Genomic DNA, 18,329 nt, shown 5'->3' with positions numbered 1-18,329 from the left:
GCACAGCCTGAATTACTTTACCTGTATAAAATTCCTATTATGTATATCTCTTATCCACATCAAGTCATAATATACAATATGTTTGAAATTGCAACATTTTCAAAATCGTGGAAAAGTCCACAATATAATTCTTGCCTTATTATGTTATTGCTGGTAGATGAGAACAACTATGAGAGGAATACACAGCACAATTTCTGAGACTTCAAGAAATAACAATAATAAACAAAAAACTTTATTGAACAGCAACTTCCAGTTCCAAAATTACATAATTGGATTATGTATCACGCTGAAGGAAAAGGTTTGGGTAAAACCGCAGGCCTTCTATGCTCTCATCTCTACATGCTTTCCCATATTTCTCAGTGGTGAGCAGTCGCTCCCTAGCTAACAAGACAGATATTCCCAATGTTTGAGCTAATTCTTCTGATGTAAGAGAACCTTGAGCTTCCAACTGTAATGAAAAATAGCAACAGTACATTATTTCCATATTGCAACAGCAATACACACAAATAAAAAAATAGCATAAAATTATAACGTTATGACACAGTCAATGGCCATCATGTATCTTCAGGAGAAGTATCAGTACTGCCAAGAGACAAATATTAAAGTATGAGGGTATGCTGAAAAGTAATGCCACCAATTTATTATGTGAAAATCTTTAAAGCTTTTTAAATAAAACAAACGTTATGAATGTTCTATGTCTTTGCACGATTTTGCAGCAGTGTGTACTGATAAAATTCTGGAGCTTACAGCTGCATCAAATAGTTTAAAATCCCTGAGCTTTCAGCTGAGTACACCTTGGCCATTGTCAAGTGGTGACTGTCCTTTAGTTTCAGCTACCATACTTATATAATTGCTCTGCCTTCTGTGAGATCACTAGTGCTTGCTCCAGTGCCATATAATGTAATGTTTTCTTTGCATGCCCCCCATGCCTGCTTCAACCTTCTGATAGCCGCATCCCAAACTGTGCTTAACTGCAGGCCACTGCCTTTATTGGGGGTGTTGTAAAAAATCTGTATCTCAGTTGCTTCTTTTACTATGCTATCCCAGAAACTACTAGTCCACATAATAACAGATCTCTCATTGAATGCGATACTGTGTGTTTTCTGCTACCAGAGATTTCTCAGGCTGTGAAAGGTGAAAGCATCTATCATGTTCTACATAGTGCAGTTCAATAGTTCGCATAGCCTGCCTGATATAAAGCTGTCCACACTCGCACAGTATTTTATACACTCCTGATGATGTGAGGCTTACATCATCTTTCATAGGCCTCATGATTTGCTGAATTTTTTATGTATCTCTGAGGACCAAATTGATTTTATGCCTCTTTAGGAGCTGGCCAACCTTCCCTGTTTCCAAGCCACAAAATGCCAACTCCTCCTCCTCCTCCTCCTCGGTGTCCTCTTCCTTACATGTTTCCGGAAAGCTGGCTTGTGAAATCTGGAGGGTGTTTTAGCAGTTTTCCTTTCATATTTTCTGTAAGTGGCTCACTTCTTTCAGAAGGTTTTCAGCATCTGAGATGGCTTCTGCTTGATGCACCAAAGCCCTCAGAACCAAACATTTTTGCAACAGATGGTGATAGCGTTTAGTGTGCAGATATCGGTCCGTGTGGATGGGGGCCTGGTAAACACTGTTGCTGAGGCACAATTTTCCTTATGGCAGATAAGGACATCAAGGAACGGCAAGGCACCATCTGTCTCTACCTCCATCATGAGCTTCATGAAGTTTGACTACATTGTTGAGGATTATTTAAGCACACTCTGATGTCACTGTAATTTTTTTTTTTGTACGATGGAGAATATTTTAACCAGACAGATGGCATCTCAATGGGGAACCAATGAGCTCCAGTTATAGCCAACCTGCTTATGAAGTACTTTGAGGACATTGCCCTGGACACGGCTCTTGCAAAGCCTAGTTGTTTTTATCATTAGTTTGATGACATGTTCATTGTCTGGTCTCAGGATCATGAAAAGCGGGATGATTATTGCATCACATCAACAGTATCCATGACTACATCAAGTTCACTTTGGAGGTAAAGACAGATGGTGCCTTGCCATTCCTAGACATCCTCATCTGCCTTAAGGAAAATGGGTGTTTACCAGAACCCCACCCACACAGACTGACACACGCACGCAAAAAGTTATCATTATCCATGGTAAAAACATGCACCTTGGTGCGTCAAGCAGAAGCTGTCCCAGATGCAGAATTCCTGTCTAAGGAACTAGGCCACTTATGGAAAGTATTAAAGGAAAATGGTTACAACAACTGCCAGATTTCAAAAAGCCATCTTTCTGGAAACAGGCAAACGGAAGGACCCCACGGAGGACTTGAAGAAGCTTGGGTTTCTGGCAATCTGTGGCTCACTAACAGGAAAAATTAGCTACTCCTAAAGAGGCATAAAACTGATTTGTTCTTCAGGGCTTTATCAGAAATTTAGCAACTCATGAGGCCTGTGAAAGATGACGTAGGCCTCAGAATACTAGGAGAATATAAAATACCATTATGTAGGAGAAGCTATGTATACTATTGAACAGTGCCCTGTAGAACACAAGAGATGCTTTCATGTTCGATAATCCAAGGAATCAGTGGTAGCAGAGCATGCTCTAGAAAACAGACAAAGTATTTGCATTCAATAAGGAATCTGTTATTACAAGGACTAATAGTTTCTGGGATTGTATAATAAAAGAAGCAACTGAATAAAGATTTGTGACAACATGTTCAGTAAAGATGGGGGCACGCAGCTAAGCACGGTGTGGGACCCGGCCATTGGAAGGTTGAAGCAGGCACAGTGAGTGTGCAATAAAAACACTGGAGTGAGCATTAGTGATGTCACAGAAGGCAATGTGACTATATAAGGACGGTCACAGCAACCAAAAAGACCACTTGATAATGGCTGAGGAGTACTCAGCCAAAAGCTCATGTATTTTAAACCATTTGTTGTAGCTGGAAGCTCAAGAGAATTTTATTTGTCTACATCTTTATTCATCATTTCTACATACTTATTCCTCAACATGGTCACCCAGTGACAAACAAATTTCTCCCAATGAGAGACCTATTTGTTGATACCGTCACTGTAGAATGTCTGACTTTGTTGACAGAGTCACAACCTCATCTCAGCTTGCACCGCTTCATCACTATGAAAGTTAAGTCTTCAAAAGTGTTATTTAAGCTTTGAAAACAGATAACATCAGGTAGTACTAAGTCAGGACTATATGGAGGATAATGGCTGACGGTGAATGTAAGGTACTGAATTGTTGCAGATGTCACAGTGCTCATGTATGGTCTGGCATTGTCATGCTGAAGGCCAGGGTGCTCCATGTGTGAACGAACTTCTTGAATGTGAAACTCAATTTCAGCATGCTGTCTCATGCAGCAACTTGGTTACATTATAGACGACCAAGTTACATGTTACAACTTGGAGCTCTCTAGGGCTGCAAATATTTAGACATGAAGAATAAAGATGCAGAATGTTAACAGCATTTGTTTTATTTAAAAAGCTTTCAGAGTTTTCATGTAAAAAATTTGGAGGCATTACTTTTCAGCATGTCCTCATAAATACACTATCCTAGCTTTCAGAATTATTATTAGTTTTTCCAAAAGAATTTTCCTTTGTTAAAAATAAAAGGATTATATCATCATGTACTGTACATATTGTAATGTGTATTTACAAAAATTCAGTGACTGCAAGACATACTGTTACAATGAACGGTCCACTGGCAGAACTCATATCCAAATAAGTGAAAGATTCAGGAACCATAAAAAGCTGTCAGTTTTTAAGATGAAATGATAAGGTGTTGCTTTTTCAGAAGAGCATAAAATGTAGCTTTCATCTTACCAGAAAATTTCAAAATAATATAAATTTTCACTGTCAAGTTATAGAATAAAGACCTACTGGACACACCAAATTTACAATAGTTTAAGGTGCATAACTAATTTTGCAGCTGTATGTATCTTTAATAAAAATCTTATTTTGTGGACTGAGGCAATGCATTTTTTGGCAAAACAAGCAACACATTCCATTATCCATTTTATTTTTGTTTTAGTCATCGGAAATGGACTTGACAGAATAAAAGTATACCATATCTGTGTTTGTCAGCCTGTGGTACAGCATCGAAACAATGTATTATGGACCTTTCTTTGACATACTCTCAAACTATAGTTAACCACACATTTTGTCTTTTCACCTGGAATCTTTAAATGTTCTTCCAAAAAGTAAAAATTACTTAACTTTTTGTTACTTACTCTACTTGCACACATCAAAATGGCACGAGATCGCATCTGCATAGTTCAGAGAATGTGGTGGTCAGACAAAGTTCCAGATGGCACAGGTTGTGAAGCAGTCACTGAAATTTAGCACATTATGCTTAGGTGTACATTGTGCCAATGGTTGATCAACTTTGTTTTTGGCAACAGTTTGGCGGTGGCCATTCACCCTGGCGGACATTTGGTTGGTTGTCATACTGACATAAAATGCTTTGCAGTGTTTGCAGCAGATTTGGTATGTGTCAGGCCTGCTTTCATAGGAGGTCACCTTCCTGGACATCGACTTCCACCTCTCTGATGGCTCCATCCACATCTCTGTCTACATTAAATTCACTAGCCACCAGCACCCGCATTTCAATAGGTTCTATCCCCTTCCACATCAAAAAATCCCTCCCCTACAGCTGGGCCATGTGTAGACAATGTATCTGCAGTGACGTGAGAACTCTCTTGCTCAGTATGCCGAGTCCTACAATGGCCTTGATAGAAAGGCACTACACCCTAAATCTAGTCCAACACACAGATTTCCCATGCCACATCCTCACATACCCCCAGTCCTTCCACCACCCTCAAGAAAAGAATCAGCTACAAAGGAGCACTCCCCCCCCACCGCCTTTTGCCCAATATCACCCTGAACTGGAACTGAACCACATCCTTTGTCAGGATTTCAATTATCTATCATCAGGCCCACAAATGAGGGACATCCTACCAAGGATCCTTCCCACCCCTCCTAAAGATGTTCTGTCACCCACGCAACCTCCACAACATCCCAGTCCATCCTGGTACCACCCACACTCCAGGGGTCATATCCCTGTTGAAGACCCAGTTGCAACACCTACTAAATCCACCCACCCACCCAGTGTGACTACCAACCAGCATTCCATCAGGATGAATGGCCACTGCAAAACTGTTGCCAAGAACACAGTTGGTCACAAACTGTTGCCAATAACACAGTTGGTCACAAACTGTTGCCAAGAACACAGTTGGTCACAAACTGTTGCCAATAACACAGTTGGTCACAAACTGTTGCCAAGAACACAGTTGGTCACCCGGTGGTACAACAAGAAGCTGAGCATAACATACTCAATTTCAATTACTGCTTCACAACTCAGGCCATTTGGATCGTTCCCTTTATCATCAGTTGAACCATGCAGGTGGGAGTTATCCTTAAAACACATCCTCCACTCCCATTACCAGCATGACCTGGCCTCAACCTCTAGTCATTCACTTCCCCCATACTTGCCATCCAACAGTTTCCCCCTCCCGGTCCTATCATGCTTCCATCTAAGTTGCTAGTCACCCACCCCAATCCCTCTCCCTGCCTCTGCCTCTCTACCTACCTAACCCAACACAATCACCACCCGACGAAATGCAGCACTGGCACTGCGTGTCCAGCTGGTGCTATGTAGGGCCGTGTGTGTGTGTGTGTGTGTGTGTGTGTGTGTGTGTGTGTGTGTGTGTGTGTAGGCGCACCCAAAAAAGGTATTACTTCAAAAGTTATCAAGGGTTTTTTTTCTTTCTTTTTGTGTGTGCTTGTCAACAGCTCACTGCTTCTTTTCAGTGAGTGGTCTCCCTTACTCACAAACTATTTATATTCTACCAGAACTTTCCTACAAATCAACATTGTTAAGGGATAATCTGCATATAAATGCAGTATAACACTAGAAAATCAGAAAACTTAGTTCTCAATTCCAATGTGATCTCAAGAATTGATGCTGAGTATATGGAACACCGCTTCTGATAACAAGTTTCCACTTCACACTGCAGCACTTTTGACCAGAATGAAAAAAAGTAGTTGTTCATTCTTGTAAACATTCTTTGATGTATACTTGTTTCCAGCTGCCTCTTACTGCTTGAATTCAGGCAATTACTTTCACTTGTTATACAAAACACATTGCACTGAAAGATGAATTTAAATCAAAAATATTGTGTCAAATGGTTCAAATGGCTCTGAGCACTATTGGACTTAACTTCTGAGTCATCAGTCCCCTAGAATGTAGAACTACTTAAACCTAACTAACCTGACATCACACACACACCCATGCCTGAGGCAGGATTCGAACCTGCGACCACAGCGGTCGCGCGGTTCCAGACTGTAGCGCCTAGAATTGCTCGGCCACCCCGGCTGGCAATAGTGTGTCATACATATCTTTATTTGCATTAATACAATCCAGATAATTTTGCTACGTTTTTTCTATCAATTCCAGAAACTATTACAAAAATATAGAGGATTAAATTATTTTTAAAACAACTGCTGATGACACAAGCATGCTAAAAATAAGCCCAAGAACTGAGAACCTTACAAGAATACCCAGCAGTGTGGCTGAGTCATACAGTGTATCTGGCAGCTAGGCTGTACTTCTAAAATATCTCAACTCTCAGATGTTTAATTGTATCAGTTTGCTTCTCAACAAAAGAATTCTTGATTCACTGGAGTTCTCAGTTCTTCCCATCACTGATGCAACAACATGGAACTAGACTGCCAAGTTCAAGACAAGAATTCTACCAACTGCCACTGAATTTCTGCATATGCAATGAAAATATAGAGTTTAAACAAAATGTTCATAAATCTTGAGCAAAACAAATTTTATAAAAATCACTCCTTTAAACTGTTTTATTACTGCATGACATAGCAAGTTGTGTACCTCACTTCTAGCAAGGACCATGATATGTTCTGCAGCAGCTCCAGTGTATTCGTGCGAAGGAAATGGAATCTGGACACTTCCTACACTTTCAGTATGCACATCATTATGAGCTTAACATGACAGTCGTTTCTTTCTTTCATTGTTTTTAAGAATAAAGGTGACACAACAGGCTTTGCAAGTGGATAAATCACATGCAGTACTTAACAGTGCAATACGTACATCTGTACTGATAATTTCAATAGAAACATAGTTGAAATGTGACACAAACCTCACTGAGAGTCCTCTCAACAACACTTTCATCATTATGTGACTGAAGCTGCAACACTTTTACACCACTGTCAAATGTGCGCAGTCTGATCGGTAGATTTAATTTTTCCAACATATTGCACGCATGCATGAGATCTTCAGGAGACAAAAGCTCTAGGCCTCTAGCACGATTTACTCGGCAGTATACATCTGCTAGTGACATCATCCCTCCAACTTCCTACAACAAAATAATTAACACAGTAATGAAGACACAATAGTACATTGTGGTTACAAATAATTTGATACCCTAAATCATACCTAAGAACCAGATTAAACTAGGGCAACAAACATTAAAGCAGTACTCCATCTAATTCATTTTCATGTGAATGCAAACTAATCACAGCGAGTAGGGCACTGCACAAATTTCTTTTCGACCTCTTCAATAGTCAAAGTGATTTAGCAATTAAAACAAATTGCTGTATCTATTCTTGATAACACTTTGCTTCACTGTTTTCATACTAGTGCACAAAATGTAAAAATGATTCTTGGATCTATGATCTTCACTTTTTCCCTAGCTGCCCATATGCTGAGTGTCACATCTTCACTTCCTCTTTATCTCTCTATTTCTTGGAAAGAAATTCAGCAGTTAATAGCAAACCCGTCAACTGATCTACCTTACACTCAAGAAAAATTATACAAAACTTTATTAGTAATTAAATAGTTCCACAGAGAGAAATTCATCTTGTGCTCCAAGGAAAGCCATGTATGGTGATTTTGACACCATTTTCTGGTTTTCTTTAAATGAAATGGTTTTGAATTTTCAAGTGTCATGTGGTTTGTTAATATTGTATTGAAGAAAATGTAACAGTATCTCCAAGTTTGAACAGCAGCAGAATAAAAGAAATGAGGGTTTTAAATCTAAGATAAACTGTACACAACTTAAAAATTTAAGACTGTAAATAACCTACAGATTAAGTGGTGATGTTAACTTCTCACTCAATCACTGTACATGTAAGAGTGTAAACCTGAAACTGAGCTTTTGTAGCTCAATAAATTCCAGATAGTTGAACTACCATAAATATGTCCCGTAATGAAGTTAACTCTAGTTTGTTTTCAACTGCTGAAAATATATCAAGAAAACAGACAGAGAGAGACCTAAGATTGCAACATAATGATCAGAGCTTCAGTGAAAGCTTGGAAAATACTGCACATAAATTCCCCTATTGTGCCATAAAGATAAAGTGAGATTTTGATTTGAAAACTGTGAACTGAGATACTCCCATTTAAAACAAGAAGTACAGACAAAATTTTGAGATGCCATGCTAAATTATTTAGCTAAAATTACGTTGAATAGTTTGTTACACAACACACTTACATGATTTATTATATGGCATCACTGTCAAAACTGACCCTACTCTATTTCACAGTTGGTGCTACTCCCATGCTGTTGCGACCACATGACTAGCATTTACTAACTTCACTCCCTACCATCTGCTTGCAAGCAAGCGCGAGTGCTCATACTCAAAACTAGTGAGTCATTAAACCTGGTTTAGGCTATCTCAGAATGCTCCACTGTTTAATCTAAGTCCATCGATGGAAGTTATTTTTGTCCATATTAGTTCGCAAAATGATACATTTTGGGACTCATTAGACCCAAAGTTTATGCTTGTCGATATTAATACTACTACTCCTACAATCTATCTTTCCGATACACACTCCACATGATGACAAAAAATTACCAGTATCCTATTTTAGGTTTCAACCAACTCACAGTTAGTAGTATGGTGTGGGGTGACAACTTCCTGTGAGAGATGTGAGCTCTGGGACTTTATTTTGAATACTTCGACAGTTAACAACTAACATTTTGAGATGATCACACTCTGTATTTGTATTTGGCCTGTTAAATTAATTGGCTTCCTGCACACATTGGAAAAAATGAGTGCTGGAAAGTGCAAAATTTCAAAGGAGAAATAAGAAGCTGCTGAAGCATACTCCCATTTAAAACAAGAAGTACCGACAAAATTTTGAGATGCCATGCTAAATTATTTAGCTAAAATTACTTTGAATGGTTTGTTACGCGACCCACTTACATGATTTATTAGATGGCATCACTATCAAAACTGACCCTACACTATTTCACAGTTGGTACTATTCCCATGCTGATGTGACCACATGACTAGCATTTACTTACTTCACTCCCTACCATTTGCTTGTAAACAAGTGCAAGTGCGCATACTCAAAACTATGAGGAAGATAGATGCCACCCACATGAATAGTAGGGAAACTTTTAGAGAATAGAAAATCACCAGTACAAATATTATGAGCTAAGGTAGCAGTACTAACCCAAGGTGGAAGGAGTAAATAAGGGCTGCACAGAGGAAAGAGAAGAGCAAATAAATGAACATGAAAGGGGAGATATGGTACTGCATGAAGAAATTGACAGCAGTGAAATATCTAAGTGGAAATAAGGAAATTTGAGTATGTAATGTGCCCTCACGATTACTGAGATCCTTGGCTGAACATACTATGTATGACAGAACCATTTCACCTGGTCTGTAGGAGAGAAAGGCTCTAACTTCAAGAAGAATGTCACAGTTCCTATTCTTAAGAAGGCCAGTGAATATTATCAAAACACAATTCAGTGCTGCAAAATACTGACATGACTTACTTGCAGAAGAATGAAAAGAATGGTAGAAGCTGAACTGGGGAGAAATCAGTTTGGGTTTCTGAGAAATATAGGAGCATGCAAAGCAATACTGACCCTGTGATGCATCTCAGAAGACAGAATAAAAAAAAAAAAAAAAAGGAACACATTTGTTTGTAGCATTTGTAGATTTAGAGAAAGCTTTTGACAACATTGACTGGAATACACTCTTTGAAATTCTGACAGTAAGAGGGATAAAATACAAGAAGTGGGAAATGTAGCAGGGATAAAATACAGGGAGTGAAAGGTTATTTATAACTTGTAGAGAAACTAGACTGCAATTACACAAGTCAAAGATATAAAAAGGAAGCTGTAGTTCAGAAAGCAGGGAGACAGGGCAAAAAAAGTAAAGTATAACCTGAGGACATGCAAAGTGTAGCAAAAATACTGTGAAAATGGTGTGTCTGTGTCATAGTGTTGTTCCCTCATTTGAACTCCTTTTTGCTGGAATGCATGATGAATTAAATTAAGTGATACTGAGAGAATTAAATTAGGAAATGCAGCATTAAAAGTATAACATGAGTTTTGCTATTTGGGCAGCAAAATAACGAACAGTAGCTGAAGTACAGATGGTGTAAAATACAGACTGGTAATCTATAAGAAAAGCAATTCTGAAGATGAAAAATTTGTGAGTCTTCAGGCTTTCCTGGAGGATATGTACAATATGTGACACCCAGGTATGCTGCCAGAACATGTTTTTTAAATCCCACAATATTTCCTCAACGTAACTGTTCAAATCACCAAGCAGCGAGGGCTGTCTACCACTGACAGCTGCTGGGGTCCTCACTTTGATAGTTGTCTGTTATGGAGGTGGTGTTTGACAGTTGCACACATGCGACTGAGTATTTTGCACCAGGATGGCAATGCCATCAGAGCTCTCTATCAGAAGCCGAGCAGAAGTGGTCACCACTGTGCCACGTTCCTGGGGCTGTGAAGTGTTGCTGAGGGCAGGAGCCAAACCAAAATTGGTAGCTAGGTGGATCTTCCACTGTGGTGAGGTGAAATTGACATTGGAAACTCTTTTTTTTCTCTCCCTCTGTTAACTAATGGCAGCAAGTGCAGGCTGTACTTTATTGGAATTTAGAGTCCACCTCTGTCACACCGGCCTAGAAAAATGAAAGAGGAGAAAAACTCTGTCTTCTCATAGACAATGTGGTGTTCTGTACTATGGGCATGTTCTGCTATTGCAGATGTATCCAGCTGGCTCAGATGTGTATGACTGGCATTCATCACATCACATCACTGTACAAGATGTCTGGTCACTATGGGTCATTCCACACTCACAAGGAGTTTCTTATACACCTTGTTTCCTGAAGCCAAAACACACTTTAAAAAGGCTTAACAAATGCCTCAGTTTCATTGGGGGGAAAAAGGCATCTAATGTTGTGTCTGTTGAGGAATCTTACATTACTTGAGGAAATACTACCAAAGTACAGCAAGGAAGCTGTGAGAGTGGGGGCTCTACTTCTTCATTTTGTTCCCTTAGTTGGACGACGAGGAGGAGATTAATGTGTAGCATACCATCTAAAATGAGATAATTAAATTTGGAGCACAAACTCAGGTTAGGGAAGGATGGGAAAGGAAATTTTCTGTGCCCTTTCAAATGAACCATTCCGAGATTTGCCTGAAGTGTTTTAGGAACATCACAGAAAATCTAAATCAGTACGACCAGACACAGGTTTGAACCATTGTCCAGTGTGCCAACCCTCAGTTTGACCCATTCTGCTGGAATGCATGACAAATTTCTTTTTCAAAATAGCTACTCTGCCAGAAAACTGCCCTACGGTGTTGAAGCTGTAATTATCCCAATTGACTGCTGGATGATTTTCTTCATCAAGGAGTGAGTTTGGCAGTTGATAAAAGGACCCAATTAGGAATTCATGCCGAGTCTTTCCCACCAACTCACATGGAGATGAATTTCCTGTCTGCTGTGACGAAAATGCCATCTCCATTTTCCATTAACCTATCCTTTCAATATACACTTAGATTTACCCCAAAAATTCCACTGATGTCAATTTTGGATTTTAGACAGCTTTCTGTAATTAGCATTATGTGAGGTCCACTGCTTTTTATGAGTGCTTAAAACTCTGAGACTTTGTAGCACATGCTTCAGTTAAAAAGAAAAACCTTGTGTGCATCCCACACACACTACCAGTCTCTCTGTAGAGCACCCTTGTGTCATTTAGAGGGACCCTACATCTATATCTAAATTCATACTCTGCAAGCCACCTGATGGTGTGTGGCGGAGGGTACTTTGAGTACCTCTATCGGTTCTCCCTTCTATTCCAGTCTCGTACTGTTCATGGAAAGAAAGATCGTCGGTATGCCTCTGTGTTGGCTCTAATCTCTCTGATTTTATCCTCATGGTCTCTTCGCGAGATATACGTAGGAGAGAGCAATATACTGCTTGGCTCCTTGGTGAAGGTATGTTCTCGAAACTTCAACAAAAGCCCGTACTGCGCTACTGAGTGTCTCCCTTGCAGAGTCTTCCACTGGAGTTTATCTATCATCTCCGTAACGCTTTCGCGATTACTAAATGATCCTGTAATGAAGCGTGCTGCTCTCTATTGGATTTTCTCTACAGTTATCAACCCTAGGATGTAAGTCTACGTCTAGAACATCAGAGCCCTGTTTGTGACACTAAATTTGAAGTCTCTGGTCCAAACCTTCCATTCAACTCAGAACCAGGGTATCATGATCAGTTCTGAGCATAGGGCTGCTGACTGTGAGCTTCATTATATGCAGCGAGCAAGGTTTGCCTTTTTAACTGCCTACTAGTCACTGGAATGAGTGAAGCATGATTCCTAAACCCAAAAAACAGCTATTATCTGTACTATGATGTGCCGCAATCAGTATCTGGTTGTCACCTGTTCCCTAAATGGGTGCTAGAACAGTCTGTTCTTGATACATATTGAGAGCACAAGGTGACCCTTCTCAGCCCTTGCTGCCATTTCTGTAACGAGTCCCATTATTTGCCTATGTTCACAATATCTGTGATTCACAGATAGTTACTCTTTTGCTCATCTTTCCCCTAACAAGACACAGCTCCTCCCTCCCTCCCACAAAAGGTGAAGCATGTTACACTTAGTCAGTTTCAGTTTCACACTGCTAGCATCTCAAACCTCTTGGTAAGGTGTATGGGTGAGGCATCCTGAGTTCTTCCTGATGGCTACCTCCCCTGCACAAAGCCACTAAACCCACTATTCACAGTCAACTCAAAGAGTAGCAACAGCTCTTTGATTTCCTGGAGAAGCTAAAACAAAACGGCTGCATGAAAATGTGAAGAAATTAAAAAGTAATGGTCATTTGACATACAGATTCAAGATATAGAAAAGACAAAGCAACCTTTGGTGAAACAAAAAGCAAAAACATTAACATTAAGAATGAAAAAGGATTCCATTGTCGAAAACAGAAAAGAGGCAGATAGGTGGAAAGAGTACTCTGAAGGCCTCTACAAAAAAGAGGGAGTGTCTAATGACATAATAGACAAAGAAATGGGAGTCAATTTAGAAGATGTAGGGGACCCAGCATTAAAAGCAGTTTAACAGAGCTTTGGAAGATTTGCAGTCAAATAAGGCAGAAAGTATAGATAACATTCCTTTGGAATTTCTACACTTATTGGGGGAAGTGGCAGTCAAATAACCATTTAAGTCAGGTTGTAGGATACGTCAGACTGGCGACATACCATTACACTTCCAGAAAAATATAATCCACACAAACCCTAGGATGGAAAGTGCAAATCAATGCTAGATTTATAACAAAATCAGCTTAAACAGCTCATGCATACTAGTTACTGACAAGAATAAAACACAGAATAATGGAAAAGCAAGCTTAGTATGTGTTATGATGACAATCAGACTGACTTTGGGAAGACACCTGAGATGTAATTCTAATGTTGCACTTAATAATGGGAGCAAGACTTAAGAAACAACATGTAAAGACGTAGGATGAAACAACATGAATAGAACACGAAGAACAAAGTGCTTGGATTAAACAGGGTGTACAACATGGATGCAGCTTTTATCTGGTACTGTTCAATCGTTACATCAATGAAGCAAAGCCACGATTAAAAGAAAGTTTCGAAACAACTGACATCACATCACCAATTGCAATTACTGTATGTTTTCAAGTGGTGTTTAAAAGTAGTATTTGTTTCACAAATAATTGCTACAGTTGAGGACCTAGAATCACCATGTTCAACCAACTGCATAAAAAATTAAAGAAAGGTTCATGAGTGGCATTACAGTTCAATACAGTGAAATGATATCAGTGATAAAACGCCCAGATGAAAGTGATGAATAATTATAGGATCTGTTGAATTGAATAAACGTTCTAATGAATTGAGAGTAAATCAAAGAAATTCTAAAGTAATGACAAGTTATTACATATAATTTCTGGAATTGAATTTTGATCAGCTGTCTGGGCACTATAGCAGGACACTGTACATCTATTATTACTTATTTTTAACTGATTGCACATATAACTTGCTACAAAAAACAAAGAGGGAGATACTATCTAGCTATGTTATGATAATGTGTTAGCTTGTACATAGCATCCAGTGAAGATGAGTACAATAAAAGGTACGTTTATTGTAAAAGGTGTAAGAATTTTATACAAAAGTTTCAAAATTGTTCAAAAATCTGCTAACATGTGTACACTGTGGAACTATTCAAGTATCAGCGTGCATAATGAAAATCGTACTCTGCAAGCAGTTTCTGAATCACATCACAGTCTTTTTGAAATGTCCATCACTCATGGTATGGTGCAAATGAACAAAGAAATTTGTGATCACATCCTGTAGCATCTCAATGGAAATGGATTCTGATGCCACACAGATTGCTGATTCACATTCGCTCAGGATGGTGGGATGATTCCGGTAGACAGTGTCTTTCAATGTGCCCCACAAAAAGTAGTCATAAGGAGTCATATCGGGCAAATACGAAGGTCAGTCCATCCCCACACCAGATCCAATGCAATGACTCCATTGCCAAGATATTCATCAAGAAACAAACATCTGTTTGGCGCGATGTTGTCTGGCCCCACTTTGCATGAACCATCTATGTTAGCTGTGTGATGACAAATTGTTCCAAAATTGCAATGCAATGTTCACTAGCAATCATTTCATGCATGAAAAAAGGGCCAAAAATGCCTCTGCTGTGTACTGCAGCCCAAGTAGTAACTTTGGGTGAATATAGTGGTTTTGCTTTACACACATAGGGTTTTTCAGAACCCAAAAATTGCCAGTTTTGTTTATTCACGACTCATTGCAGGTGTAAGTACGCCACATCTGTGAACCAGATGTAGCCAATATCAAATCCTTGATTACCAAATTGTTTGAATCTGGTTCGCAAAGTCAGGCCTGTCAGACAGCTTATACAGGTACGGCCTGGTGGCTTTGGATTTTGAATGGAAATGTCTAAGCTCTGTTCCAGCATTTTATGCATGCTGGAATGTCTCAGGCCAGTCTCTGCTGCAATAATGCAGATGAATTTCCTTGGATTTTGCTGAATAATTCCAAAAACTGTGCTCACATTTTCAGGAATAACTACAGTTTGTCTGAGACAACACTCCCCATTAGATCTTCAGCCACACTGCCTGTCCTTTGGAATTTGGCAAAAAGCTTGCAAATCACATCTGGTCCTTTTGGAACATTAAATTGTATTTGAGAACTATGTTTTGTTGCCATAGGACTGCGCTATGACCTGTTGTTCAACAAAATACATGATTTCAACCTCTTCCTTTGGTAAACTAAGCTCCTTTCACATTGCAATGATGGAACTGATCACTCTGAGCTGCAGCACACTATTTATGGGCACTATGTATTGCAATGAAAGTGCATCTGTTAGCAGATTTTTGAACTATTTCAAACCTTCTGTATAAAATTCTTACAGCTTTCACAATAAACATACCGCTTGTTGCACTCATTTGTCGACCTTAGTTTTTGAGATATTTAATTTTGAAATCAGGAACTCCTTTGGTGGACACCATGTAAATAACAACTACTGTACATTTCTTACAGTAAAAAGTTAGGGTGTTGGCATAACTTTGTTCGAAAGACAGTAATGAGGAGCAGCAGAAATGAGATTAGTGATAAATGTTAACATCAAAATTGGGAACCATGAAGTAATGAAGTGAAGGAATTCGGCTGTCTTGGAAGCAAAACAACAAATAATTGATTATGCAAGCAACACATGCAAGCATACCAGCACAGGCAAAATGAGTATGCCTGGCCAAAAGAAGCCTGCTAGTACCAAACATTTATGTCCTGATTGGAAACTGGCAAACACTGCCAAGACAATGAGCAGGAAAAGATGGAAATAGTGTCATCACATAAGCATGTTACACTAAGAAAACGACAGATACCACCTATGGGAAAATGAAAGAGGGCTTTGGAGAAAAGAGAAGCTGTACAAATATCAAGAGCTCAGATGGAAAACCAGTCCTAAACAACGAACAGAAAGCTGAAAAGCGCATGGAGTGTACAGAGGGTCTGCACAAGAAGTTCCTACACTACAACTGAGGGGAAACACTTTTTGGAACAAATGCCATATTGAAGCCAAAATCTGCACAATGTATAATTGAAGCTTGCAACTGTTGATGTCCTATGAAATATGTCATGCATGTTTCCAAAATTCTCAAGAATCTCAGAAATATACATTCAGTCATGTAGATATACATATATTGAAATTGGGGGCATGACCGTCCACCAAATAAGGATACTATGACCAAAATTTGTAAAAAGTAAAGTAGTTTACAACTGATGAAACAGCAGCAACTTTGTGTGGCACTTACAAACATTCTAAAATGCACAACATATCACAATACACACAAGCCTTGACATGATCACTGAAATATGAAGAATAAATGACACGAAAATGCAATTAGTTTGTATGTAAAATTTTAGAATCAAGAATTTTGAAGTGAATCTGACACACGTCATCTCACACAAAGAAAAGACTAGATGATGGCTTAAAAGACTAGATGATGTCTTACATGCATACACATTATAAAAATGTATGTATGAGGAATGTGAGAAAAGAAATGAGACTGATTTTTTTATTCACCAAAGTTTTTATTTTGTTCAGGCAACAGTACTAACCCCTTTAAAGTAATTTCCTCTGGCAGCTATACACCAGCAGAGTCATTCTTCCCAGTCTTGGTAGTAGCGCTAAAAGATTGCAACTAGTAGGGCCTTTAACATATCAAGCATGTTCTTTTGAATGTTCCCCCCAAAATGGGATTGTTTTAAAACATTTTTCAATTTTGAGAAAAGAAAAAAGTCACAAGGACTCAAATCATGTGAACATGGGGGCTGTGGAACAACAGGAATGCCTTTTGAGGCAAAAATTCTGTGATGGAAGTGGCTGTGTGACATAGGCATTGTTTTGCTCTTTGATTTGCTCATTCAAGCTTTTTTTGGCCGAGGAGATGTGTCAGCTGCCACTACTCACTTTGCTGCTTTGCCTCGGGATCATACTCAAAACCCTAGGATTCATCGCCTCCGATTGCACGACTGAACCATTCATGGTCATTGGCAGTCCTCCCAAGAATATCAATACACGTTTCTTCAATAGTCCTCCTGCTCAGCTGTGGGTTTTTTGGGCACCATTTTGGCACAAATCCTACGAAAGTGCAAAACTTCAGTCAAAATTTGCTGTACAGTGAAAGCATTTAACAGGTCAAACATCATCCCTATTGTTAAATGTCTGTCTGATCCCACAAGAGCACACACATATTTGATATTATCATTGGTTTCTGACATTGAAAGTCCCCCTTGGTGAGGTTTACCTTCAACACATTCTCAGACTTCCAAAAATGATTTGTGCCAGTGAAAAGCTTTTGCTCTTGATAAGGACTTTTCCTGAAAGGACTGTTTCAACTTTTCAAATGTCACACATGCAGATCTGCCAATAACACAAAATTTGATGACATAACATTGCTCTAAATTCTGATGTTCTATTTTTGTAATGCAGAACAAAAACACAGCTTCACTGTTGGCACTCTCAAAAATCACACAATGGCTGTACGGAGCTGAAACAGACTGACCACCTATGAGGTAGAACAACACAGCATTGCCAGATCACTTGCAGCGTTGTCACTCTTATTACTTTTCTCACGTGACTTCTTATGTATGTACCACATTCTTCTCCTAAAATACTGGACCAATTTGAACCAAACTTGGTACACATATCATTTACTGTCTGGAAAGAAGCACTGTAGGTAAAGAACCACCTAGCTATCAAAGGGGTGGGGATTAAAAAGAAAGGGTAGCCCATGGTGTGCAAACATCCACACATTATTCACACAGTATTTGAGAGTGAGAGCACTTACTTACTTGCAACGAACTTCACACATAATTTCAAACCTTTATGAAACTTTTTCTCACCACTGACACACCCCACAAAATGATGAAAGGAAAAAAGTTTATCACTTATCACATTTTTGTTGTTCATGCAGTAAAACTGCCACATAAGTTT

General features: G+C 39.1%; 1 protein-coding gene across 1 annotated transcript in view; it reads right to left on the bottom strand.

The window, feature by feature from the left end:
- Positions 1–210: 210 nt before the first annotated feature.
- The window catches only part of LOC126475284 (vacuolar protein-sorting-associated protein 36), a 46,381-nt gene continuing 28,262 nt past the window's right edge, over positions 211–18,329 (bottom strand). Inside the window, exons 6-7 of the mRNA XM_050103041.1 lie at positions 7,171–7,386; positions 211–448 (exon numbers count right to left, since the gene is read on the bottom strand). Of these exons, the coding sequence (XP_049958998.1) occupies positions 275–448; positions 7,171–7,386 (390 nt within the window). The 3' untranslated portion in view covers positions 211–274. The remainder of the gene's footprint in view (positions 449–7,170; positions 7,387–18,329) is intronic.

This window comes from Schistocerca serialis, chromosome 4, assembly GCF_023864345.2.
Source record: "Schistocerca serialis cubense isolate TAMUIC-IGC-003099 chromosome 4, iqSchSeri2.2, whole genome shotgun sequence".
In the NCBI taxonomy this organism is placed as follows: domain Eukaryota; kingdom Metazoa; phylum Arthropoda; class Insecta; order Orthoptera; family Acrididae; genus Schistocerca; species Schistocerca serialis.
Note: the sequence above shows the minus strand (reverse complement) of the source record. Positions and strands in the feature narration are given on the sequence as shown.